Below are 27,957 nucleotides of genomic sequence, written 5' to 3'. Positions count from 1 at the left end.
TTTTGTTGTTCGCATTTTGTCCATGGAGGGCACCGCAAGAATGTTGACCAACGAATTTAAACAGCGTACGCCCATTTACTTGTCGGCTCTTTGATATATTTATGCCTCCCAGCCGCCAGCAGGGGCAGCCCCATGCCTGCCCCATGCTGCTGCCTTCTGCATTTAATGTTCATACATAGATTCGTGAGTGTGTGTGTGTGTGTGTGTGTGTGTGTGGCCAAGACAAAAACATTACCATTCAAGAACGGAAGTCGGGCATCGCTAGACCGAAGCTTTAGATACCCTTGCAGGGCTCTGCTTTCAATGACACTCATTCAGAAATGAAGAATGAAAGTGTGCTTCTTCCCCGTGGCCCTGCAGTCCTTTGGTTTTTTTAAGGGAATAATGTGGTGCGATACCGCACAGGGCGCCAAAAAGTGTGCTGTGAAAATTGTTTGACGCTTTCCTGCAGTTGGATTGCTGCGGCGGCGGCACGCTTCGAAGCCGCACGCGCTAATTAAAAGAAATAACCAAACAAAAACAGAAGCAGAAAAACGAAAAAACAAAAAACTATAAAAACAAAGGAGGAGCGGAACGGGGGCCATGTTTTCCAGGGGATGGCAGCAAGCATTACTCATACGTCGCTTGGCACGTGTGCGTGGAGGGAAAATTGTTTTTAATTAATTTTCATGGCCTTAAACTTTAACATACCGCCTGAGCAATTCAATGTCCCAGCTGGCAGAGAGCTGGCCGAGAGCTGGCCGAGAGCTGGCCGAGAGCTGGCAGAGAGCTGGCTGTTAAGTCATTATTAAAAATAGAAAGCCATTAGATTTGTTTGCCCAAAAGGACACACAATCGATGGGGACTGGACTACAGAAAACAGAGCCTTTGGAAAGCTCTGTCTTCATTCAAGTTCAATTAGACTAGAGTGTTGACAGTGCCCACTCGAACGGGGACAAAGGAAACGGAAAAGTCAATATGGAAAAGTCATCGAAGCGTTAACGGTGACAGAGACGGTGACAAGGCCTTGCTCGAGATTCAACCTGCAGTGCCCTTGGCCAGCTTCAATTTACTTCTCTCAGCCCCCACACACACATCACACGACACACGATTATTGCAATAAATATGAAGGTCATAAAAGGGTAAGCCGCAGAATGTCACGTGTTGGTCGCGTAGGCGTTTCGATCTGTCCGGGCCCTCGGCCAATGCAGCAAAATCACAACTTTCCAGGAATGAAAGACTCTTCGGGAAGGGCACGTAGCATAATTTCAGTTGCCCTTTGGCCCGGACCCTGTTCATTTCACCTAACTGCCGCCGTCGCCGCCGCCGCCGCCACCGCCACCGCCACCATCGCCGCTGGCTGTCCGGGAATGACTGGGACTGGTCCCGGACTGGTTGCTGCTGCTGCTGGGGCTGGGGCTGGGGCTGGGTTGCTTTTTAATCTTTCGTCTTTCTTTGGATAATGTTTTGCCAGACGAACGCCTCGCCAGGGGTTTATAAAAAGAAAATGTAGACCAGAGCCGCCGCCGCCGCCGCCGCCGCCACCGCCTGACTCAGGACTGCCTCTCGCCGCGTCGTGAGGGGGCCTTGGGCAATTGGGCAACGCATTATGTCGTAGATTATGGCTTATGCATTATTTATGTGGGTCAGCAAGATGAGCGGCGAAACGGCCTTTAATTGGATCGCAAGTAGGCCTTAATGTGCAATCTGCTGTGTCACAAGCAGTCCAGTCCAGTCCGCTCCGGTCCGGTGCTGTCCACCAACGGATATTTTTAAAACGTCCGTCCTCTCGTATATTTCACTCGAAGCACTCGAGGATGAGAGTGGGGGCAAGGAAAAACAATTCCCGCTTAATATTTCTTTGGAATTACACTCGAACTGAGCTCTTGGAAAAAAAAGTGCCTAACTCTTACCAAACTTTGGCGAAATGGAGAAGAATTTTGTATGCGGAATGCATGAAAGTTGGAAAAAACAACAACAAACACACGACTGGCGCTGTGCCAAGGAGAGGCCTTTGCCTGCGCCTGTGGTGGTGGTGGTGGTGGTGGTGGAGTGGTGCCGGGGACAGGGACTTGGCCTAATGGAATTGAATGGCATGCACTGCAAAAAGCCAACAACGAGAATTCCACGCATATTAACGCAGTTCCATGCCCACACACCCAAGGGCCAAGAGCGAGAGAGCGTCACGGAAAGAGAGAGCCAACATTTTACTCAATGAATCATGGACAACAGCTGATTTATACTTTTGAGCCAAGAATACGAGTATACGAGTGCGAGTGCGAGTGTGAGTGTATGTTGGCAGCGATTGGTGTCCTTGAAACTGTTCAAGTACGCTCGACAAAGTGCACCAAGTGTCTCATTGTGCATTTCTCCGTGTGTCCCTGTCCCTGTCACTGTCTCTGTTTCGGTCTCTGTCTCTCTGTGTGCGTATTGATGAAGGCCACTGCCACTGCCAGTGCCAGTGCCAGTGCCACTGCAAGTGCCACTGCCACTGCCACCAGCCACAAGGCAATGCCATTAGGTCTGGACAGACTGGCCGCCATAGGTAGCTCGAGGCGCAGCCAACGTCCTGCCATGAATGGCCAGCAACACAAAAGTCCAAGCCACTGCAGATAATTGACAACGAGCTGCTGAAAATCAATTGAGTGACTTTGCATGTACGACTGTGGTGCAGACTGGGCCCGGGGGCCGTCGGTTGTAGTTGTTGCTGGTGTCGTTGTGTTTGTGGCTGCTTCGGGGCTGCGACTGGGGATTGAGGCATTCAGGAGTTGTGCTTAGGGGCTGAGGTATTGAAGAGTTATGCCTGTGGGGCCCTAGGTATTGAATGGCAGTGCCTTGGGGCCGGTGTGTAGAAAGACAGTGATTCGCGACTGGCATACGGAATGGTGGGTAGTAGAGGGTGTGCTTCTGGGGGCGGATGCATTGGGGACATTGTTCCCACCGTCCATGCAGGAACAAAGACATAAAGCGCTCTAAAAACGAATGAAATTCCGCTGCAAACGTCGCCGCCATCTCTTGGCATCCCCTGCCTCTGTTTACTCCGATACTCAGTTTCTGTTACAGTGTTTTGGCCTCCACTTTATCGTGCTCCCTCCCCACGGCTGCGGTTTTGTGTGCCAATGCTCCTGGTTGGTTTCACTTAACCAGCGGGGCACACAAAGGTATTGGCACAGGACCAGGCTGCGTCGCCGGCACCGGCACCGGCAGCGGCTGCGTCACAGGTGTGCCGGAGTGTGCGTGCACGTGGATCCCATTGTTGGCGGTGGCTGGCGGTGCTTGATGGTGGCAGGACGCGTCGTTTGCTCTCTTTACTGTTTGATTAACGTTTTAACGATTTGAGCAAACAATTGCGGCTGTAACAGCAATCACTAACAAGCAGCTCCACGACAGCAGCGTCGGGAGCCACAAGAAGGAGCGCCTGGAGGAGGCTGGAGTGGCAGAGGCGGTGGAAATTTATGCGTGGATTACCACTTGCGGGCTACATGTTTTCGTAGTAATCTTGAGGATGTGTTTTTTTTGATATTCTTTGCGTAGGCAAGCAATTTCGTACGGGTTTGGTACATGTTTTTGAAATGAAATATATTTGCCATGTTGTCGATTTTTTTAGCTGTCAAATGAAAAACCGCTAGTATAATCAAAGAAAACAAGGAGAATGGAAAGAGCTAAATTATTTACCCGTTGGTTTAGTTGTATACCGAAAAACGAATGGTTTCTATAAGATCTTTGTCGGGTTTCCCAGCCCTATCTAAATCGGAGTGGGGCATTCCTTTAGTTCTTCGCTAACTCTCTTTCGGGTCTTATTTTACGCTCAGCATTACTGAGAGCGCTTTGGTGCCCTGTTTGATGAGGGAAAGAGAGGAACGAAGGTTGCTGTTGTACTAAGCAAAGTAAGACCCGAAAAGAGAGCGCGTTGAGAGCGGTCCACCTTCCGTATTTTCATCATGCACCCACTCTCGCTCTCTTCTATGATTATATGCTTGGGGCAAGGGCAATTTTTCCTGTCAGCCGTACTTCTGGGAAACTCTGTTAAAGAAGACTCTGTACTGCACAGAATGGACTGTATTCCAAGGAACACTATAAGTCTAAGTCCTTTCACAGGCAACTGTATATGACATACTGTGTAGTCTACAATACTACAATACCTTTGACACAGAAAAACAGAGAACTAGGAGATTTCTCGGAAACGCGACAGCCGTACTAATGGGAAATTGAGAGTGTGTTAAACGAGACTCTACAAGAAGACTCTCTGTACAAAATGGAATGTATTCCGAGGAATACTGTAAGTCCAAGTCCTTTTACAGGGCACTGTGTACGACGTATTGTGCTAATGGCCCTAATTAAACATAAATTTAAACTTAATCTACACACAACAGCTAATGCACTTGGTTGCATTTCACATTGATTGGGGTCGCAGGCATCTTAATTAGGCAAATTAAATGTAGTTCATGTCACGTTTGCGTGTGCAGTGGAAGTGGAAGTGGAAACGGAACATTCGAAAGAAAAGCTCGTTTATCGTGGAAATTCATTAGACTGCCAACAAAGCAGAGAATGGCAAACATCTCATCAATGCCGAGGAGGAGGATGCGTTCCGCTCCAAGTATCAATGTTCTCTGGGTGGGAGGGTTCAAAATCGAACCCAACTGCGTTGCTGGCAATCAATAGTTGCTTCATTTTGGCGAGTCTATTTACTGAGCACACTGCGAGTACAAGTACGCGAGTACTCTGTTAGCTAACTGGCTTATGGTGTGGTCTGGGGTCTTTGCATAACGGAACCGAAGGACAGAGGGAACGAGGAGTCGAGGAGCCGAGTGCACTCTGGGTTATTGCCTACGCGCACTTCCCAGCCATTTGAGCCATTGTTGACTTGTTTGCAAATTGGTTTCACCAGCGAAATTCCTCAAACCATGTACTTCTCACTGTCTCACTGTCTCAGTGTCAGTTCCAGTGCCAGTCCTTGTTGGAGTCCCCAGTCATCGGAATTGCCTTCGACTGGATCATTGTTGGCCCTGCTGTCGCTGGCATCGTCGTTGCCTTCATTTCAAATGAGTTCGTTGCGTAAATTAGGTATTCCATATACCGACAGTCGTACCCTCTTCCCGCCCGTTGACATTCCCCTATGTGCCGATACTCGTACTTTCGCTGGCTTTCGCTTATAAATGTATGTGTATTTTTCATCTTCTTTGTAGTACAAAATTTGATTTTGGTTTTGTTGAACGCGGCTAATTTCATTTTGCCGGGCCTCGACCCCTCGCCCTGGCCCTCTCCCCTGGCCCATTTATAATGCTGAGTGATGTGGCTGGATGGCAGGCAGGCAGTCAGCCTAATTTCATTAAAAAGCCCGAAAAAAAGAAACGCCCGCGAGATGGAGGGCAAAAAAATGAAATGCTTAACAGATTTTTTGTGTAAAAACAAAGAAAAACCGAAAAACAGGAACGAAAACAAGTAGCAACTGGGAAGCCGGGCTCATTTTTAACTTTCTCTGCGCTTTATTTAACTTTAACCTTTTTTATGAGTTTGCCACGGCCTCCATTTCAAAAAGTGTGTGTCTGGGTGTGTGTCTGTGTGTGAGCTCCTTAATTAGAAGCCATTTTCCCTGGCAGCACTTGGCCCCAAACCCTACCCCTCCACCCACTCTCTGGAATCTCTCAGCCAAGTCTAATGAGCCTGTGCCTGATTCGGATTCTGATTTTGATGTTGATTCCTTTGCCTGTTCTCGCTTCGTCGCTGCTGAACATAATCAGGGTTCAATAAACACCGCATCGCATCTGCGAAGTAGAACGTGGAGCGGCGGAGCCTGAGCTGCGGGCCGTGGGGGGTGGGGCTGGTCTATGAGGGGGCTGGTAGGGGCTCGCAAGGGCTGGAAATGCAAATCAACAGCTTAAAATTTAATTTAGGCGTTAGCAGTGTAAATAAACTGTAGGCCAGCCCCGAACGGAGTGGAGGGGGCTGTGTACTTAGGAGGAGTTCGCCCGAGTGACCATTTATGATTCGGGCCTGGTCCCAAATTCAATTCCGAACATTTGGTTAACTTTGTTAAAAAAGTCGAAATTAAAAGAAGGCAAAAAGTCACTGGCTGGGCAGCCGTCCGAACCGCCAAAGAATGAAAATGAAAATGCCTTGACCGCATTGGGGCAAAACCCTGCCTGCAAAGACCGCAACTTAGTTGAAGTTGCGTATCCGCCGCGTGTTACCAAAATAAATTGAAAGAAGAGACCGCAACTAACATTGTCGTCTCTCTCTCTCTCTCTGTCGTTTTTCTTTTCTTCAATTTTCGGTCGAGACTTACAAATTGCACGGCTCAAAGGAAAGTTGATGAGCTCTCGCGAAGTTGGTTATACATTTTGTTGAAGAATGATTCCATTTTTCGCCCGGCGATGGCGACACGTTAATCTGCAGCGGCGGTGCCTGCCCCAGGGGTCCACCTCTGACTCCACTGAACCCATGTATAAAATCAATAATAGCATAAATAATATATGTATAGAGTTTTATGGCAGCAGCAGCAGCAGCAGCAGGGGAAAAAAATAACGAAAAAAGAACGCCCTGGGAGACAATGGCCTAGGCCGACAGGGCCTATGGGTCGAGCGAGCAGCGCAAAGCCCTTCCCCTACACATGCCTGACACAACAAAAAAATGAAAGTTAAACCCAAAAAAGAGGCAAGAACGGAAAGAGAGAGCAGAGCGGAGCTGGGCTGCGTCGAACCTTTAACTAACACACAAAAGGCTTTCTCAATGGTTTCTAAAGTTGCAAGCAGCCAACCAGCGGCAAGACAAAAAGCAGTGTGGAGTGAAGCCAAGCCAAGGGGCCAGGAGAGGGGCAAAGTAAACATGTCGAATGAAGGATACTTAAGCTGCCAGGCGAACGAGGGCAGACCGAAAAGTTCTCCTCCTCGAGTAGTGTGAGAGTGGAACTTCATTTGGCAGGCGGCTCGCTCAGGCCCGGGACACCATTGCCGGCTGGCATTTGGGGAATTTGCCCAGCTCAACCCTTGAAATACAGACAATCCTCTTAAAACTCGACTCCTGAGTGGAGTTGGGGAAGTTTGAGTTTACTTGGGGAAATCATTTTTGGCAGGATTAAAACAGGACTTCAAAGATTCCTGGAAGTATAAGTAAAACAGAGGATTTACACAAAGTCGTGATAGATTCTAGCTGTAATATTTGCCTGGCTCTCAAGTGGTACTGTCTGATGATTGACTGAAGACTTAAGAAAACGCCTCTTAATCGTTGGATCTATATATTTAAAACAAACTCAAAGATTGCTATCTTTCGCTCCGACAACCCTCGGGCTCTGCATTGCAGCCACTCCACTTTATTTGGCTTTGCCACATTACAATATTCTAAACAATAATCTGTCCCAAAGAGCCAGCCAGCCACACAAATAAGACAATTCCAGGCATGCCGAGGGCACGGACAGATGTCTCTGAGTGTCGGGCGGCACTTAATGACATAAACACTGGCTATGGCCGTCGCTGGGTGAATTGTGGCATCTTCAGAGCGGCTCTGTGTCAGTCCCTAGCCCGGCCCCAGCCCCAAACGGAAGTCTTTCTAATGAGAAAAGCGTTGAGCCGCCAATCCGGCATTGTCGCCTGGGCTCACGAACCAGCCACAAGACGAGGGACCAGCAGGAGGAATCCCTGCCTGCCACTAATGTTATTAATTTGCTAGTTTCGTTGCTCCTTTTGGGCCCGGGTTAAGTCGATGGCAAATACCATTCATGGTATTTAGCGGCCAGTAAAATACGCGAAGGGGAATTTCCGTTTCCAGTCGAGGGACCGAGCAAAATGCGAAACTGATTTAAATGCTTTCTTGGGCATATTTCCGGCTTCGGCTGCAAATATTTGCTTAGCTGATTGAGCAAACTGGGAACCGAATCAAGGTCTGTGTATTGCTTTTTGTGGTTTCCTCGTTTCTTTGTTTCCCGATGCCACACTTGACGTGTTTTCCTGAAGCCTTTCATCGATTGAGCAGCAAATGGTGTGCAACACAGCCTAAAAGTCCTGTGGTCATTGCACACGGATCCGATCGGCTCGGATTGGTTGGGTATTTTGGGGGAACTTTTAGCAAGGTGTGAACGATTTGTGGTTAATAAAAACCATTTGAGAGCCAAACCTGAATATTTATAGCTCTGAGAGTATCGCCGGAATCGAAGAGGAGGAGAGCCGATGCTGTCAATGTTTTCTCCGGATCCATTGACAGCTTTCTTTAATTAAATTTTCAATCAGAAACGCAGCCTATGGTGTGCATCGCATCATTATGCCAGCCATGAATCTGATTAGCTTAGAGCCAAATCCGAGCAGACGAGCCAATCGGCATAACAACAAAAACACACTCCGTCCAGGGGAGAGAAGGCACACAGAAATGCCTAAAGGCATTCATTCTATTTATCATTTATCCAGCCATTTATCGAAAGACATTCGAGACGATGGGGATGGAGATGGGGATGGGGATGCCGATGAGATATTGCCAGAATGAATGGAGAGGCATTTACATTTAAAACATTTATGCGTAAATATTTGCCGGCTTTAAGGGTATTAGCCGTATCAGGAGAGGACAGAAACGAACAGAACAGAGTAGATCGGGACAGGATGCGGCATATTGTCTTACACATGGAATGGGTAACGGTCTGTGCACAAATCTCATTGAATTCGAAACCATTCGAAAGTTTTTCCAGCAAATAAAACATCCATAGACGTGTGCACATGTCTGTATCTGGAACTATACAATCTAAAACCCCACTGTATTAGTGGAATTCAAACTTTTTCGAGCGTAACTTGAAAAGTTTCAATTTGTGCATGACAATCTCCCACTGTCTGTCTGTCTATCTGTCTTTCTGTCTTTCTGTCTATCTGTCTATCTGTCTGCCCTAGTACGTGTGTGTCTGCTTTTTCAGTTCTATTCTGTTCCATTCTGGCAATGTAGTTTCGCCGTCGATGCTGGAATAAAAGTTTCTGTGTCGGTTGTACCGCGCAGCAGACGGGACAGGGCTGACGTGTAGTTCAGGGCTTTTGCTAAATTTGATTTGAACAACGAGCCAGCCGAATTTCAATTAAATGCTGGTGCAGCCTTGTGTGCAAGCCCTGGCCAAGAAAATCGATTGCCCGAGCCGGAGCCGGAGCCAGAGCCAGAGCCAAGTCGCAACCCATTCACAAGTGCAACAAAAAAGGCCAAAGGCTGGCTGCTCAAAGGTGAGACTCGAACGGCCACTTGGGGGCGGGTCTACGGCGCCCGCCTCCGAGGGCCGTCCGGCAGCGAATCAAGTGGCAAATGCCAAATGGCATCGCAACCCAGAATCTGCAGCAGCCAAGTGCTAGTATCAGGCAGTGCATGAACCCAGTCTCCTGTGCACTGTGATCCGGGACTGGCAGAAACTATCCACGGGAAATGGGGTGCCAGCAATCGAATAAAAAAGTTTCGGGCCAAGCGGTGATTTTGGTCGATTCCACAAAAACCTACGAGTATAATCAAAAGAGTTGAAATCCCAAATGCATGAAAAATGAAAATCCCAATTCAATCGATTCGATAAGATTATTCTTCTTCTAGCCCGCTCAACACAACCTTAGATAATTCTTAGATCTTAACCTATTCTGGCTCTTGGTTAAACCAAATCAATCAATTCTCAGAGATTTGACTAGAACTGGTTTAAAAATTGTTTTAAATACATTAAAGAAATCCCTATTTATTCTGCTCTCATTATTCAATGTAATCGCTGTTCATTGTATGATTTATATCCAGGAATTGATGGTACTACTTTGCTCAAAGAGGGTCCAACGAACAGCTAGTTAGGACTCTTTTTGCTTGCTCATTTGTTCTGTTGTTCCTAGATCTTTTCATAGACTCACAATAGGGATTGTTGCTGGTATAAATTGACAGAAATTGAAAACCATTTGTAAGCCTAATTCTGTTTTCTTTCATTTAGTTTGCAACCACTGTTCCTTGTAGAATAAATCGATGCCGCCGAGTGCTAGACCCAAAACAAACACATTTATCTGGTATCCCCAGAACTTCATCTAAATCTAAACTACCTGAGAGTTTTTTAATTCTGTTTTCATCGAATCTCCAGGCCACTGTTAGTGGTGCGATTTGTATCATTAGGAAGCGAGACGACCTGGGATCTGGGACCTGGGACCGGGACCTGGGCCAAGCCAAACGGCGCGACGGCTGAAAGCGTACGTATGCAAAGTGTCAGACAACTAACGCTGCTAACTTTATTAAGAGACAGAGCAACGTGCTGTCCAGACACCAGACCCGCACGGAGGAGGAGGGCGAGGGTTGGGTCTGAACAAGGTTTAGCATTGGGTGACGGCCCTTTTAAGTACATAGACAGCAGTTCCCGTTTACGTAACCACTAAAAATGGCGCTCAATGTGTTTCCGTTTTGTTCTTTTGCTGTTCTGTTATTTTCTGTGGGGTCTGTCTTGGGTCCTGTGCTCTATCCCGTTCTCCCAGTGTCCTTGTCTGTGTGTGTGTGTGTGTGTTGCTGTGCTCTTTTTCCGTTTCACGTGCTGCGCCTGCAAGTAGGCAACACTCGCATGGCCGGGGCGAAAGTTTTTATTGTTTGCTTACTTGCTCAACACGCTCGGTGCGTCCGGATCTGATGGAGGGCCGGCAGGACGCAGCAGGATGAGCCCGGGAGCCGCGACGCCGTCATTGTCGTTCTTGATTTGCGTTCTGCTGTTTGATGGTCGTCCTGTGGCCGTGCGGCCGTGTGGCAACGTTGGGCGTTTCGGGGGCGACTCTTCGAATAAAACCAAAAATAAAGAAACTTTTTCCCGTTTGTTTTGTTGCTTTTATCGCAGTTTATTGTTGCTGTTGTTTTGGCCGATAACAGCTCAAAGTTTTCACACGCGCGCTTCGTAATTTTTTAATGCCCGCGGCCGCTTTTCCTTGTCCGCTTTTCCTGCTTTTCCTGCTGGCTGTTCAAACAATTTAATTTGTCATTAGCCTGTCACTGGCTCTATTTATACGACTGTCCGCCTTGGACTATAAAAAAGCCCCGAAATCGATTTGTTAAATTGGAATTTCCTTCTTTTGCTTTTTTGATTTCCCCGCCCAGCAGCAGTTTCTGCCGCCAACTGGCCGCAATTTGCCGCACGTTTTGGTTTCTTTTGGCCAGCAGAGCGGCGCACAGAACACGTACAAGACGCCGCCTCACAGCCAACGGCACAGGCAACGGAACAGGACCTCTTTCAGAAGTCAGGTCTCACATAAATGGAGTTTTGTATCGGTTTTAGTAGTGCCACGAAATCGAAACACGCACACGCGAGCTCCGCTAGAATTCGATGCCCCAGCCGGGCCTGAGGAGAGCCCCCCGGTGCCCCACACACAATACCCAGAACTGTCACTGGCACTTTGGGTTACTTTCCGCCGAGCATGTGTGACAAGTGGTCACAGGTTTCGATTGCTTTACGTTGGGGGTTTGTTTGTTGTATTTACTGGCCCCACAGCCTGTGAGCCTAAGAGCCTGAGAGCCTGAGAGCCTGTGAGCCTTTCAGCCAGATGGCGATGCGTTGTGGTGGGCGCCTGCTCTGGTAACTGGCCGCAAACTGAATGATGGGCAACGTGCCAAGTCCTTTGGCGGCATTTCCACACAGGCCCCGGCGAATTCGAGTCCCGGAGAGCCGTTTCAAGGAGGGAGAGCTTCTGCGCAGTGGCGTGTGGCGGGAAAAGGGAATTTCAAATGGCCAGCAGGGATGCTTTGAAAGGTAGTAGATTGTGGAACATTAGTAGTCTGTCAATACAACAAAAAGAGGTTCTTGGACCTAGGAAACAGCTCAATAGGGATTCATTTTTGAATATTAATCCAATGCATCCTTTTTGGGGTATTGCCTTTCGGGGGCAACATCTACTACAACCCATCTACTCCGCTCTGAGCAACCCTACCAGCATCAGCTGTGCCACCCCCCAGCCCCAGCCCCATGTGGGACAGGACAGCCTCCCCCAGACCACCCTGGAGCCCAATCGCTGGCTGCTTCGCTCGCTGCCGAATTTGCCGCATCAACAGCAGGCCCCAAGGCAGTCGGAGACAGGACAACTACTACTCGTACTTCCCTTGGATCCCAACATCCCCCCTGCATGGCGTCAATATTTGCATTTGTAATAAAAATATTGTGATGCCACCATAAACTCACACACACCCCCCCACACACAGCCGCGTGCGTAAATCTAGAAAAGATTTGTTATTTCAGCTCGTGTTCATGTCGTGCAAATCAGAAACAACAAAGGGGCAGGGCGGGGCAGGACGACACAACATGCAACAGCAGAAATGATAGCAACAACAATAGGTAGCACACAGCAGAGCACAGCACTCCCAGCTGACGAAAGCAATATGCCGGCTCCGACTACGACTACGAGTCCGGGCACGGGCATGGGTAGGGGTACGGCGATGGGTCCTCCGATGGAGCGCTTGTCAGAGCACATGTCAAAGTTATTAAAATTTCATAAAAATATACAGAAGAGACTGAATTTGATTCCACGATTGCCGCTGTGTCACCGACAGTTGTGTAGTCCCCATCTAAGTGACGGACTGAGTGACTGACTGACTGACTTACTGATAAGGTGCAGGACTATTTGACGCTCATTGTGTGCCCTTAAATGCTGAAATGCTGATGAGCCATAAGGCGAACGGCGACCGTCGACCGTCGACCGAGGAACGAAGGTAGTGGCCTCTGTCTGTGGCACCCGACGCGTGTCTGTCACTTGTCACGGCCCAATTTGGCGGGTCTTATGAGCGATGAATGCCTCAATGGCATCGGGGATCACTCACTTACAAGCATTGCCGTGCCGTGGAGTGCGTCCTAGAGATTTCATATGATTCCCCATCGACTTTCGACTTTGATGAATGAATTTTGCTTTTGACTTGCATTTATAATGCCAATCTCCAGTGTGGTTTTGCACAGCTCAATATATGTAGTTGAGGGGTATCCAGCCACAGAAGATGGTCGACTTTCTGTTACCCATGGAGTATACTGGATATAGACATTCTCTGAATGAGATTTCCATTTCATGTAGTCTTTAATGTCGAGCTGGAACATGTCTCTATTGACAGGACTGTACTTCCCTTTCCCCATATATTAGACACACGAATGGCATGTGGCACTCTCCGAGTGCCATGAAAAAGCAAACGCGTTTAATCGCGATGATCACAGGACCCACACTAACAGCTTTACCGTGTCTCATACCATTTTTTCGAATTGATTGATGTATTACGAGCTGAAAAAGTTCAGCAAATTTATTTAATTTGACTCGTCGCCAAACCAGAATTAATTCCCGCGCCATCCTGTCAATATATTTTTCGTTTCTTTTTTCTGTCGCGACAGTATTTGAATTTTATATTTGCTACAAAATTTTCATCAACGCTTGCGGAGAGTCCCTTCGACCACACAATTTTTTCTTTATGAGTTTTTTAAATGCTGAAAAAGTTGAGCCAGAGCTGGATGGGAGTGGGATGAGGTGTGGGGCCAGCTTTGCTGGGGAACTTTTCGTTGTGGTGTCTGTCACCTTTTGGTAAATAAATTAAATTTATAGCTCCCTATGAAGTGGCAGCAACTTTTGCCTACAGGTGCGAGCGATTTAAGGCATTCAAAGTGTGTGTCGCCCCAGACAGAAGCGGGACTCATGACAAATTGCTTTCCAAGACTCAAGTACGGAGCACCTCTTTCTGGGACAGGACTGGCATTGCCATGACGCCGGTTAAATTACACACACATTTGACATTCGGCATTCGGCATTGGGCAAATAAAAATCACTCATTCGACGCGTGAGCCAAGGCGGCGCCCGGTTGCCAGGGCGGGGGGGCCTTTGTAAAAATTTGTAATTTGTCAGCCGAACCCGAGGCTTGACAGTTATTTAGAAGTTTACAACTGTCGCCGGCGGTAATCAGCTTTACTTCTCTGCTGATAATATGCTGTTAATGTACTTTTGGCCGGCACTGTGGGAGTGGGTAATTTCGGTTTTATTTACTTTACTTCCAGTTTGTCCAGAACTTTTCCCGAGATAAAAAGGGCCCGACTGCTGTGACCCAGGTCAACAGGCAATCCTTACGCTAAATAAAAAGATGTATTTGCCAGCTGGCTCCCCGGCTGGCTCCCCGGCTCGCACCCCGTCTGGCTCCCCGGCTGGGTCCCTGGGTTAAATAAAAGACAATTTGTTTGGCTACATCTTTAGTTTTCATAATTGTATTTTATTATGTTCTGTTTTGTTTCGCTTTGCTTTGCTGTATGTTTTCCAACTTGAAGTTCGTTATGTTGCTTTATAATACACATGAATTTCAGATTCACTTAGTTAGTGGCTTAGTTTGCCGTTTACTTGACTCTACTCGAGGCTAGATTTGCTTCTTGCTTGTTGCTTGTTGCTTCTCAGTTTGGCTTACTGCTAGATCCTATTGTACTCGTATTTTTTGCACGGAAAATGGCCCAGCAAACACACAAGGAAACAGTGTAACAAAAAGTTTGGTTGTTAAATAAATACCTTGCACACATATATACACACATACAGACATATAGTACATATACATAGATACAAACATATATAATATTACATTTTTTAGCTTTGGGTTTCTGTGGTTTATAAAAATATAACAAGTTCTTTGGAGATTCATTCGATTTTGGTTGTGATTGGGTTCTCATCTTCTTAAGGAAAGCCATACACACTCGTATAATAAATACTTACTATGATATATAACATTTATATTTATATAGACGTCTATTTGTACACCCTACATATAGTACATAGCGAGCCTTGGCTCTTTCTCTCCTGCGCTCCTCCGCTTTTGACAAGACTTTGTTTAAATTGTATTTTCTTTTCTGGGACTAGCATCGCAAATTATTAAGAAATTTCTGGTTGCTGACAACTTGGAACAATTTTGTGTTTTTCTCTCTATACAAACGGATTTGCCCCGGCCCTGTTTATTTCTTTGTCGTCTGACTCAACTTGAGAAATGCTCTTGGCCTTCCGCTGTGCGGCCCGTGGCTCGTTGAGGGTAAAGTAAATGATAAATAGGTAAGTTTTCCAAACTGTTGCTACAATAGTGGATAATTTAATGGAGTCGAGTCGCTAGTTCCTTACACAAAGTGGTCTCTTTGTCTGCTCTGCAATTATTTGCCTCATTTGCATTTCAATTGGTTTTCATAGTCGAAATTTGGTTAGGGTTCCGGTTGTTTTTTGGTTTCAACGAGTACGAATACGAATACGAACGAATACGATTAGATGTAGTATGTATTTTGAGCACCATTCAGCGTTGTGCTTGGGCCGCAATTGCTGGAATCAAGTTGCTGACTTCAGAAGCAGTGCTCAAGCCTTGCCTTCCCAGGCTACACAGTCAACTTAATTCCAGGAACTGCAACGCAATTGCCTCTGATTCGTCTCACTCTCCGGCTCTATGGAACACGCACTTAGGCCCGATTCGATTCACATTATTCAAATTCAACGCACGGAAACGGATACGGATACTGAAACGAACTACGGATACACTGCTATTCGGTTTAGTCCGCAATCTGATATCGATGACTATATTGGTTGGTTAATCTTACGTACTCGTAGGTTGGGTTCTCTAGAGGTTACTTTTGATTTCGACTGCCACTTGGTAATGCTAGAAATGTCCGAAACAACTATATATTTCGCTATGTTTAATTTATCTGTAGGTATATCTTTTGTTTAATTTATTTAATATTTTTCGAATCTTTTGAGCATTTTCAAATTCATGCGATTGTCGTAAATGGGTTTTAGCTTTGCTTTTGCTTCCATGACTTTGAATCTAATTGCAGTTTTTGGGAATGGAAAATCCCTTGTAAGGACATGTGCCGGATGCAATGTCCCCCCCATAGATGTCTACGTTTTGCGGTCTGTTAATTGGCACAGTTTTAGCATTAGCTCTTCTAGTTTATGGTTCGTATTCGGTTCTGGATCTGGATCTGGATCTGGACCTACGAATATAGCTCAGTGTGTTGCAGTGATTGCCATTTGAATAGATTTTCTGCATTTTGCTTGAAATGTTTAACAAATTTCAGCTAGAAATGATTTTACAACCTTCACTTAATTTACTCGTACAAAAATATTTAGTATTTACAAGATAACAGGATTTAACCGACTCGAAATCATAGACTAACAAATTGTCCTACAGCTCTGTTCTTGGAGACGCAGAATGGAAAAGTGCCACAGTGGGGGGCAAAATTAAATGGCACGCTCCAGTGCATGATTGATTAATGTCAACATTACGAGTGAATCAACCAACGCGAACGCATATTAATTTTGCAAATTAATGGACAATTTTGTTTGCATTAAATCGATTCTTTCCATGCCCCCCCCCCATCCATCCATCCATCCTCCTCTTCTCCGCACATCTCTTAAACGTGGCTGGAGGCCGTCGAGGCAGCTGCATTGTTGTTTTTGTTCCATTTGTTGATGTACTCCATGGGTATTTCGATCTGTATCTCCTGCACATCGTCCCCCTTACCGTCGAGTGTGGGTCTGGTGCCAGGGCCGGTGGCGGCGCCTGGCCGTTGCCCTGCCCCTGCTCCGACCGAAGCTGCTGCAGTGCCTCCTGCGACCGCCAGGCGGGAGTCGCTCGCTGCCAGCCGCTGCTGCTGCTGGGCAATCGGCGTCAGGAGCGCCTCGTTCCTGTATTATAAGTTGTCAACCATCTGGGACTGGCGGCGGTGCGAGGGCGTGGTCGAGTTGAGGTAACTCTCCGAGTAGACGCTCTTGGCCCGCTGGTCGTAGCGCAGGCTCGAGCGACGGATGTCGATGTCCAGGGGCATGTGGCGGTCCTTCCACCAGTTGCAGAACAGACACAGCAGCGTGTTGCGGAAGGCCTCTCGGAAGTCGCGGTTGAAGTAAGCGTAGATGAGCGGGTTCAGCGTCGAGTTGAAGTAGCCGATCCAGAAGAGTATGGACACCACGATATCCGGCACCTGGCAGGGGCCGCAGGTCATGGAGAGCGTGTACCTGTGCCGCGAGAGCACGGGGGAAGAGCAAGAGGGAAACGTACATAAATTCCTGATGCATGAGTGAGCTTAGGGTTTTTGCATAAATGGGATTATGTTTGTGGGGATTGAGTGTGTCGCGGTGTTTTCTTTATCGTCTGTGTGTGTGTGTGTGTGGGGGAGGCTGCCAAAAAGCACAGCCTAAACAAAGGCAGACGACGGGTCGTATGAGTAATATTTAATTATGCATGCGTGACATTAGATAAATTATGCCCGCAAATCCCATGTCAGCAGTCCCGACACTCACCACAGGAAGAACGGCAGCCAGCAGAGGATGAAGGTGCCCATGATGATGCCCAGCGTGCGTGCGGCCTTGTGCTCCCGCTTCATTTTGATTAAGTGCTTGTCCTTAGTGGGTGTGTGCTCCTGCTCGACCTCATGCAGTGTCAATGTTTTCGACGAGCCCGAGCCGCTCATTGCCTCACCTGTACCGCAGAGAGAGAGAGAGATGGATTGAGGGGGGATGTGCGTTGATAAATGCCCAATCTCATGGAGGGGGGGATCTGGTAAGACGAACTCTCACCTGAGGGCTGCATGGATGGGCGGTGCATCAACATGGCATTGCCGTGGCGCATCATCAGCTGCTTCTCCTGTCGATTGGCCTCCCGGAAGATGGCCAGGTAGGTGAAAATCATGATGGTGCACGGTATCCAGAACGAAATCGAGCTCGAGATGATGGCATAGTACTTGTTAACCACAAATGCACACTGCTCCGGGTTCTCCTTGACGAACACCTTGTGCTCGTCGGTCGTGTACCAGCCAATGAAGATGGGCAGGAACGAGAGCAGGGCCGGCGATATCCACGTGTTCAGCAGCATAATGCCCACCACGCGTTTCGTCATGCTAATCGGATACTTGAGCGGCTTAACAATCGCATAGTATCTGCAAAAAGGCATCAGCAAAAAAGAGAGACAGAGAGTTGAAGCCACGTTATTACCAGTGCACATGCTGGCTTCTGCCACTGGCAGCTGGCAGCTGGCAGCAACTGTAATTACCTATCCACAGATATGCAGCATAAATGCAAAATGCTCGCTGTCGAGAAGTACACGTCGAGACTGTTCCACAAGTCGCACAGGAAGGGGCTGAAGTTCCAGCTGAAAGAGTTCGATTAGGGAAACATCAATATCATCACAATGATTACTCAATAATCCGCAGCATCCCAGAGGCCACACCAGCCCATCCCCCGATTGTATCTGATTATCCAATGCATGATTTGGCAATTTCCCTTCCTTTTGTGGCTTTCTGGCTTTTGCTTTTCGGATATATAAATAATTTTATGAAGTCATCGCAGGCATCTTCCACCAGGTATTCCAATTGAATTTAAAACCATTTTCACCCAGCGAAAGTTGTGCATCTACGTGGCACCGCACCCAGCCAGACCATGCCCCAAATTGTAGGCTGTGCCTGTTTCCTATCAGCCCGGAGACCAGACTGCGCGTAACCTCGGGGAAGTCCCGCTCTCCTCCACTTCTCTTAGATATGTATCAGCCGGTCTGATTTATGTATTTATCGATTTCATCTTAGCTTCTTCGGTTGCCAGGTGACATTGCCCCTGAACTGAACTGAACTGGCACTGAACTGGCACTGGCACAGGCACTGCCCTGCCACTGCCACTGCCACTGTGGAGACTCAAATTAAAAGCTTAAATGCACCGAGAGACCGAAAATAGGCCATGGGGCTTGTGTGGTGGGGCGGGGTAGGGGTGCATGAAAAACTCATTAAAACTTGCGTCGCCCTTGGTTGCCACTCTGGTCGGGGCTCGAGCCTTAACTTGTTCTTGGGCTCGTCGTTTCGCCTCCCAGTTGGCCAGAAGGCAGTGAAATTTATTATCGGGCGCCCCGTTTGGCATCAGTTTCAAAAACTTTTTGACTATTCAGGGGCCCACACAGTGAGCATGCCCCAACCTGGTCGGCTCTCCTCTGTCCTGTTCCGGCCTGGTCCTGGCATGCTCCGGCCTGGTCTGGGCTTTTGGGCGTAGGCGTATTTGGTTCTGCACTCCACTCGGGCTGGCATTCTTTGTTGCATGAGGGCAGGGTATGCTCTGTCATGAATTGACGCTTAAGCCGGGCAGGGCCGTGAAGTGACTGCAGCAATGGCGATGGCGATGGCGATGGCGATGGCGATGTCTATGACGATGAGGATGGCTGTGGCTGTGGCAGTGGCAGTGGCAACGATGCCGCGGGCAAAGTAGCGTCAATTATGCAACTAGCGACTGTGAAGGTGAAATTGCTAATGAATGCCAAGTGGAGGCGGCACTGCGGCTCTGCGGCTGCCTGGGTGCCAGGAAAACGGGCGACAACAACTGCGGCCAATGCCAATTTATATGCAACTCTCGTGGCCAAGTGGCTGCCGCCTGAAGTTTTTGGCCTGGCAGCAAGTGCACACATTATGGATGGCTGGCCCCGCCATCCTCGTCCTCATCCTCATCCTCATCATTATCATCATCGTTACGCCCATCATTGTCGCTGGCAATGACATTGCAAACATTTGCATTGGTCCCTGGGCCCCAAAGTCGGGCTTTAAGCGAGGCCTTTAAATCAGCGCCCATGCATAATTAACTGAACGGAGCCGCCAGCACTTGGCATCGCGTTCGCTTCTCCATGTCCCATACGTGTCCCATATCCCTCGCATACCGCCTGGCATCGCCATAGACAGTCGTAGCCGGACTGGGGACTCGTCCGTCGCGACGGACGTTTGGCGTGAAGGATGTGACCATGTCACACTCTGACGGTTTTTGTCCCTTAGAATAGCATTTCAAAGTTGTCGGTGCTCCGTGTACACACAGAGAAGTATCTGTGTATATGTTGAAAGGGTGTAACAGTAGGCAACGACGGTTGGATGTTGGATGCAGCCTCCAGTGAGAGCCCATTTAGTTCCATTTCAGCTAAAGGATATCCCAAAGTCGGCTCGTGCGTCTCCCTTTTTTTGCTGTGCATCTCACTTGTTAGTTCTTCTTTTTCACATTTTAATTCTTGAACACAAAAGCACGCACATGGCCATAGCGTGGGGCCATAGTGGGAGATGACTTTCTGCATTTGCATTTCCCCACACAACCACACACTCACGCAGGCGGGCACACACGCACACACATAGTAATACACCCCCACATAGCCCACACAGTCCACACAGTCCACACAGCCCACATAGCCCACACAGCCCACACGGCCACATAGATACACACTCTCACACAGACAAAGGCATTCAGAGAAGCATAAATAAACGTTGCTTTCATTTTTCAGGGATTTTTGTGTTTCGGTTGTTTGTTCTGCAACTGCCACGCCCTGTAGCAGCCCTACACCAGGCCCCCATCCCTGTCCGCCCCCCCTGCCTCCGTGGCAGTGACCACCCCTTGGTTGGCTGGCATTTTGTTTGGCGCTGCCTTTAGTGGCAGCTGTAATTTTTGCAACAGTTTTGCCTCCGTTTGTTGCACAGCCCCAGCGCTGAGGGTGTGTGTTTTTTGTGTGTTTCTGCCGCTGTACTTACCGCCCAGTTACTTGCACACTAAAGTTAAATGTCATGGCCATAATAGCGACCATTATATCAGCCATGGCTAAGGAAACTACAAAGTAATTCGTTATAACTCTGCAAAGAGAAGAGAATAAAGAGAGAGAGAGAGAGAGATGTTAGCAATCAGAGAACAATATCAAACAATACCGATAGAAAGGCGGGGGGACAATCGTGCCCCCGGGCGGGCTAATCAAGATATTGTACGGGTGAGTGCGTGAAGAGCCGTGCCCCAGAGTGGCCGGCTATTGGGATATGGCCGTATCTGAATACAAGAGTACATGTGTATGCGAGTGGGTGAATGGGGGAATGGTATGGGAAGGCGGCTTTCTTCTGTGCGAGTTGACAGCTTGGACTGCCAGCTCCTGCCAACAGGGGCCTTTGTGATGCATTCTGGTGCCAGCATGGGGTATAATTGAAAAGCCAGTCAAGAATTGCAAACGATGTCGAACGATTTCCACCAGGGGAACGGAATGGCAGGACAACAGACGGGACGGAACGGGACGGACAGGACGAACTGGGAGAGATAGAGAGTGCTGCGGTTGGCCCAGCTTATACCTATTTTGTTATTTAAATTGGGTTTTACTTCGTGTGCAAGCAAGTGCCTCTTGCCAATTAGAGTTTGCTTGCCAGCTCTAAAGGCTCTCTAATCGAGTGCTTGAACCCCTTCTGATTATTCCCCTAAATGTCGCCCTAGACCCTGAGCCATCTTTGACTTTAATGACAGTTTCCTTATCTTCGCTGTCTAGTCTTCTCTAACCTTCTCCTTTAATAATCCGCCTGCAATGCTCCTTTATCCTTCACGTTCAACCTGCCCTCGGCTAGTGCTTAAATAACTTTCAACGCCTTCGCCGTTAATTGCAACAAATCGACGCCATTTTGCGAATGCTGCGCCATTAGTCAGTCTCGTCCTCCGCTCGGCATTCTAGTTGAACCCGGGCCATAATTTGCCTGCCATTTAAATTTCAGAAAAATAGCTAGAAGAAACAGCACGTTTAAGCAGCTGCCGTTGGCTGCCGTTGGCCAAGAGCGGAAACAGTTGCCGAGCATCCTTCAAGTGCGTTAATGAGCCTTCGCCTCCACCTCCACCTCCACCCCAATCTCAATGTAATGGCAAATGAACGCTACATATATCTAGATATATATACTTGCTCACTCGTATAGATAGATACTCTTTGCTGTGGCTCATCTTGGGGCGGGCCAAAAACACAAAAAAAACACAGAAATTTTATTGTTTGGCATAGAACATTTTAAATTTATGCTGTCATAAAAACCATAAGCTGCCTTAATTGCCAAAGTTGTTGCCGCGCGGTGTGTTGTTGCCGCTCGTTCCCCCTCGTGCCACCGATACTTTCCCTTGTTTTTCCCCGCCCCGCCCCCTGGCCATTGTTGCATGCATTTTGTTTTTGTTCCATTTTCGCTTTGAGCAGCAACATGCTCGCAGTGTTTAATTGTCATTTCTTTCCTTTCTATGTGTTTTTTTGCGAGCGTTTTTTCCACATTTTCATTTCCACTGCCCCGCCTCACGCGGCGTATGCGTAATATTTGCAGCCTAGAACAATGGGGAATTTGTGCAGAGCTGCTCGAAGGCTGACCATTTACTCGTAGATGGAGCTGGCTGGCTGCTCTTGGGATTTTTGTGAAACATTTTGCAGAAATTAATTATGGCCCGGATTCAGGGCCTCCAAGGACCCCCACACTCCTTCGGGGGCTCCGCCATTCATTATCACAGCAACATCATCATTATCTTGATCGTCACCATTAGTTGTGGACTGGGACTGACTCTGGGACTGGTACGGGAACGGGGAACGGGTACCTGGATCCACTGACACGCAAGTCACTTAAAAAATAAAATGCTTCTCATTAGCAGCAAAAGCAGCAGCGGCAGCAGCGGAAAAAAAGTAAACTTAAGCGACTTCCAACCTTAATTATGCCTTGCCTCCGCCCTTTTTTCATTATAATTTTGTAGCTTCTTTTTTCTGCCATTTCGCCAAGTTTGTTTGTTTCGCCTTTTGGCTTCATTGCCCCTCGCAAACTTTGGTTAAGAGCATTTAAAGTTTCCTCGTTTGCCGTGCTAAAATTATCCCTGGAACGTTTACTGAAAAGAAGGGCTGCAGGCGGTACCCGTTTCATGTTACTTTAGATGGAACTGCAATTGCAAAAGTATCCGCAAGAATAACCTATATTACTTGCAGTAAAATAATATTTTATTTGTCTTTTAAACACACCCACAGAACGACAGGATAACTCTCTTCGCTTCGCCACGGGGCTACAGTAAAAAAATAGCTAGACAGAGACTACTTTTGATTGCCTCGAAGTTCGGCAGTTGAGGAGGCGATGAGAGGCAGCGGCTTTATGAAGCGCTAAATTGATTCGCCTGCCGGTTATTAAGGCATAACTAAAAATATTACCGAACCAGGGCCAGGCGACGTCCCATCATTTATCACTCGAAAGTTTTTTATGATAATGTGCTTCTCTATAAACGATGGGCGCTCAGCCCCCCAGCCCCCCGCCCCAGCAGTTGACAGCGACTGTAACGAGGTCGTACCGAGATGTTGGCATGTGTATCTGTGTGCATGTGTATCTGTGTATCTGCGACAGATGTGGAGATAAGCAGTTTTGAATGTGAAGGTTTATCTGTTTATTATTGGGGCCCAGCGACGATCCAGTCGTCAAATCTGGAAAACTGCCACAATAAAAACATTCCGATTTGAGTCTGTGGGGAAATGAATTCCAAACAAATAAAAGTAAAAGTTGTAAAGTTTTGAAAAAGTTTCCTATTTATGAATGGAGGGAGAAGAATCTTTATTTAATTTCTCGGAATACTCGGGTGAAAAGTAAGCCAAGGCTCTAATTTGAATGGACAAAATTAAGTTAATTAAGAAGTTTTAAATAGTCTTTAAATAGTTTTCATCAACTAGATAAAAGTATAGTGCCTATTTTTGACAAACTTGCAAAGCTTATAAGAACTCTAGTATATGGAAATGGTTAGGAACCGAAGCATTTCAAATATTTTTAATATAAATTTAGTCTTGGAATGTTTAAATTAATAATACGAAATAATAATAGCAATTCATTTGGGCTTCATTTTTCAGTTTGAATTATTTTCCAGATTTGAAAGGGATTTGAAAATTGAATAAAAATTTGTAATTAATTAAAATTTATTGAATTTCTGTTTAAATTAAAAGAATGCCCCTGAAACAAGCCCAATAATGCACACATTTATAGAGGAAAATGCGAAATTTTGTTTTATATGGAATTGGGAGGAATTTTAATGATATTTTGAATAGAGAAAAACTCTTCCAAAAAAGGTTATCAAATAAATCTGACCTGATTGAATTTGAATACTTGTAACCTATACCCGAATTGTTTTGTTGATAAATTTGAGTACTTGTGAAATCCATACCTTGATTTAATTGAAAATATTCTGTCGGAAATAAATCATGAACAAAGCTTCCAATTAAGAACCCCTAATATGCAAATTGGCTGATTAAAAAAGTCATAAAAGCTAATTTGTCATTAAAATAATGCATTTCGGACCTTTTGTTGTTGCAGAAAGGAGATTGGCGGAAAGAGGGGCACTTGAATGGAGAAATGGGGCCAGCGCCATGCCGGAACGCGGGATAGAAGAAAACTGTGACGCTCAATTATGAGCTAAATAAATAAGGGACAAGGAATCTGCATAAAACACGGACGAAGCAATGAGCACAAAACGAGAGGCAGCCAGCGGACATGGGGCATGCCCCAGCCTCAGCTTCAGCCTCAGCTCTGGAGAGGCATGCGGACGTGCATGAATTTTATGCAAAGTCGACGAAAATCGCGCAAAGAAAGCGAAACGCTCTGTAATTTTTTAAAGTGTTACGAACAGAAGAGAAGAGTTCAGTGGGGTGCGGAGCGGAGCGGTACATGGAGGCAGCTCTGCAAATTGGCAATCAAGACTGGGACCCGGCGACCAGGGAGTCCGGGCTGGAGGGAGCTAGAGGGAGCTAGAGGGAGCTGGAGGGAGCTGGAGCTGTTTTATGCAAATTACGAATGAATTACACGGAGAGGGAGCAGCTCTAATTGCTTTTTCACAGATAATTAGAACGCGTGGGCCATGTTGCTGGCTTGCTGAGGCTGCAAGGGGTTGATGGGGAGCAGGAGGAGGGTGGTGCTGTGGTAGGGACTAGGTGGGACTAGGAAACATTACGTATACTCACCTTAATTTTCTAACACGCATCACAGAAATAATAACAAGCAGATTGCCGCAAATGGCCGCTATGATGATCAGCAGCATGACGAATGCCTTGAACAGCCAGAAGACACTGTCGAGCCAGTCCTCGTCCTCGGCCAAGGTGGCCAGGGAGGAGCCGGCGTCCAGCAGGCCACTGGTTTCGTTGAAGAGCGTGGCCGCCAGATGTGTGGCATTCAGCACGTGCTGTGCAGGCGGGACTGTGGGCGTGGAGGTGCCCTGCAGTGGCAGTGCAACGGGCTCGGCGTCGGCGGCCGGCCCGGACAGGGCGCTCGTGGTGTGCAGCAGGGCCGCGGTGGTCAGCACCGTAGCCGTCACCCTGGCCAGACTGCTCCAGACTGGGCTGTTGCCCTGGGGAGTCGCTGTGCCTCGCTGCGGCTGCGGCTGTGACTGTGGCTGTGTCTGGGGCTGCGGCTGTTGCTCCTCCGGCGCTGGCTGGCCGCCACAGCAGCAGCGTCTCTTGCGTATCCTTGTGGCACTGGTGCGATGCCTTTGCCGCGGCATGTTGACGGAGGCCGCTGCCGCCGTCGGCAGCTGGCCAAGATCGGGGCACAACAACATGAGTCGGGATTTGGGTTGGGAGTTTGCAGAGTCTGACTTTTCTTGGGGCTTATTGGTTTTCTTTTCGTTTCGTTTCTTTGGTTGGTTAAGTGGCCACAACTTGTAACTTGGTTTCTCAGACACTTTGTTTTCTTTTTCGGGGTTTGCTTAACTTTTTAGCACTCGGGACTTGGCCTGCGGCTCAGGGGTCGGACTCTTGCGCGTTTCGCGTCTCGCGTTAATTCGCTGGGCAGGCAACACCTACGCGAACACCTGCAGAATCACCGACAGCGACAACGAAAACGGGGACAGGGAGCGGGAGAGCGACCGCCATTTGAAATTCACGACACGCGTAGCGCCGGCGACGTTGAAACCAAAACTGAAACGGCCACCGCAACGGAAATTGATTCGCGAAAGTGGCCCGGACCCAGACCCGGACCCGGACAGTGTTGGCCACGACAACGTCGTCGCAGTCGCAGTCGTCGGTGTCGTCGGTGTCTCGCCGCCGACGTCAACGTCCAACGTGGCTGTCCTTGCCAGCCAAAGCCACCCACTCACTTGATGGCCTCGTTGTCGCGGCTGCTGCTGCTGCTGCTTTTGGCCGCTGCTGCTGCTGCTGATGGAGGCTGGCTGGATTGGATTGGATTGGATTGGGCCTGGCTATTTACTGTGCGGCTTCTGTTTTTGTATTTGTAGTTCCTGCCGCTGCTGCTGCTCGTTGATTGGGTTTTTTTCTAGCTCCAAGCGGCTGCTTTTTAATTTTGTTCATTTTTTGCTGCGGCGGCTGCTGCGGGGGCCGCCCTCCTCGGTTCTTGTTCTTGCCGCCTCTGCTGCTGCTTCTGCTGCTGTTGGTGCCACCGAAAATTCGCTGATTTCTTTTGGTTTTATTTTTAACATTTCTTTGGCTTCAAAATTATTTTTATTTTGCCTCAGCCAAGTGCTTCCTTTACTCTGCTTCCACTAATTCAAATATTGTTATTCGATGTTGTGTTTTCTGGAACTGTGCCACAAAAAAAAACAAAAAACATTAGTTCGATTTACGTATACTTCTGGTAGACGCAGCCCCGATTCTAATCACTTTTGCATACTAAGTATCCGATGCTTCTGGCAGTCGTATCGATTCGAGTCAATATTTGTTTATTTACTGACGCAGAAGTTGAGTTCATGGTTCTTGATTCTTGATTTTCGATTATGATTTTGATGTGGATGTGGATGTTGTGCGTGTTCTGTGGCGATTTAATGCGGAACTGGCAGGGTCTCTGACTGAGGTTCTCCTCTGCTGGCATTGATTTGATTGAAAAACTGCAGAAAATACTACCTTTTAATTTTCCAAAAATTATGAGGGCAGCCCACCCTGCGTTTGTCTAAGAACAGGGTGTTTTTGTGGTACTTTTCTTGGGAATACAAAAAGCAGTAGAGTGCCCAAGGCCTAAGACAAGACCGTAGACGGAATTCCAATCAATTTTTAATGTACAAACTCGAGGGCTGAAGCTGAAACTTTGTCTGCACAAGGCTACTCCCGGCACCCATCGAGCCTCCGGTCTAGTCGAACACTTATCCGAGCTCCCACCCCACCCGAAATGGCACACCCTGTAGGAACCTAATGATTAATATGACAACAGCTGGTCGCAAGAATGTCACTCGCTTCAAATGCCTTTTAGCATACAGCCGCCATATCTGCTATAGCTATATTTCTATATCCACATGTATACATATATATATATTTCTCTTTCAGCCCTGCCCCTGCCCCTGCCCCGAGCCTCATGCCGACGACTAAGTAGGGGGAAAATGTCCTAATGCCACTTTTTTGTAGTCTCTCGGACCCCGCGGACGGTGGTGGGATGTCTTGGATATATGCAGAAATCTATATATACAATTTATATATAGAGAGTATAGAGAAATGGCTATGCTTATATGCTAGTCTATAGTCTATATATTTATTCATTTCGATGTATATTTTTTTCCGAATATTTATTTCCTGATGATGATGTTTTATTTTCATGTTCGCACACGCTTTCAGCGCTCGCATTTTGGCTGACTTTTTGATGTTGTTGTTTTTAGTGGTTTTTGTATTTTTTGTTAATATTCATAATTGTTGTTGCTGCTGTTGTCGTACAACAAATTAGTCACTCGAGTTTTGGCGGCCACGAGCTCTAAATTTTACTCGCGTCGGCGGGGGGCTCCAACTTTTTTTTATACATTTATACAACGACAAATTTTTGCCTTTCGGTCTCGGGATCTTAAGTTTCTCACATTGCACGAGTAAGCGAATAGATTGTTAATTAAAAGGGGGGTGTGGGGAAAGTGCCCGCACGTTTGAGCGAAAGCATATGGCAAAGGGTTGACGAGGCTGCCACGCCCTGGCGCCTGTCCAAGTTGAGCCCCTGCAAAGAAATCAGAGAGAGAGAAAAATATTATGAATATGAAGACAAAAAATTATTTAAGCATGCATAAATATTAGCGAGAGTTGGGCCATTTTTTTGCATAATATTTATCTTATAAATAAAATACGGCGACGTTTTTTTTTTTGTGTTTTTTCTTGAATGTTCCCGCTCATCAAAGGGGGGCGTGTGTGGCCATCCTTATTTCTTTCGTTTTAAGTTTAATTTTAAAATTTATAAATTTGCACCGTGCCAGAAGCAACACTCTGAATCTTCGGCCCGAAGTCGTGTGGGTGTATAATTAATTTTGTGGCAAAATGAATTTCTTTCAATTTCATGTATAA

At 47.3% G+C, this 27,957-nt stretch overlaps 2 protein-coding genes across 2 annotated transcripts in view; both read right to left on the bottom strand.

The window, feature by feature from the left end:
- The window catches only part of LOC6594945 (octopamine receptor beta-3R), a 36,057-nt gene extending 24,920 nt beyond the window's left edge, over window positions 1-11,137 (bottom strand). Inside the window, exon 1 of the mRNA XM_026995480.1 lies at window positions 10,542-11,137. The gene's annotated coding sequence lies outside the window, so the exon portion shown is untranslated. The remainder of the gene's footprint in view (window positions 1-10,541) is intronic.
- Window positions 11,138-15,584: 4,447 nt separating this feature from the next.
- On the bottom strand, window positions 15,585-26,101 carry LOC6594948 (octopamine receptor beta-2R). The gene is made up of 6 exons (XM_026995321.1): window positions 24,661-26,101; window positions 20,441-20,539; window positions 17,953-18,051; window positions 17,481-17,839; window positions 17,205-17,382; window positions 15,585-16,919 (listed from the first exon to the last, which is right to left on the bottom strand). Exons 1-6 carry the CDS (start codon window positions 25,251-25,253, stop codon window positions 16,598-16,600), a joined length of 1,650 nt encoding a protein of 549 aa, XP_026851122.1. The 5' UTR covers window positions 25,254-26,101; the 3' UTR covers window positions 15,585-16,597.
- Window positions 26,102-27,957: the final 1,856 nt, after the last annotated feature.

Source organism: Drosophila persimilis, unplaced genomic scaffold (assembly GCF_003286085.1).
Source record: "Drosophila persimilis strain 14011-0111.01,24,50 unplaced genomic scaffold, DperRS2 tig00000000-arrow-pilon, whole genome shotgun sequence".
Taxonomy (NCBI): domain Eukaryota; kingdom Metazoa; phylum Arthropoda; class Insecta; order Diptera; family Drosophilidae; genus Drosophila; species Drosophila persimilis.
The sequence above is the reverse complement of the archived record's forward strand: the minus strand, read 5'-3'. Positions and strand labels throughout refer to the sequence as shown.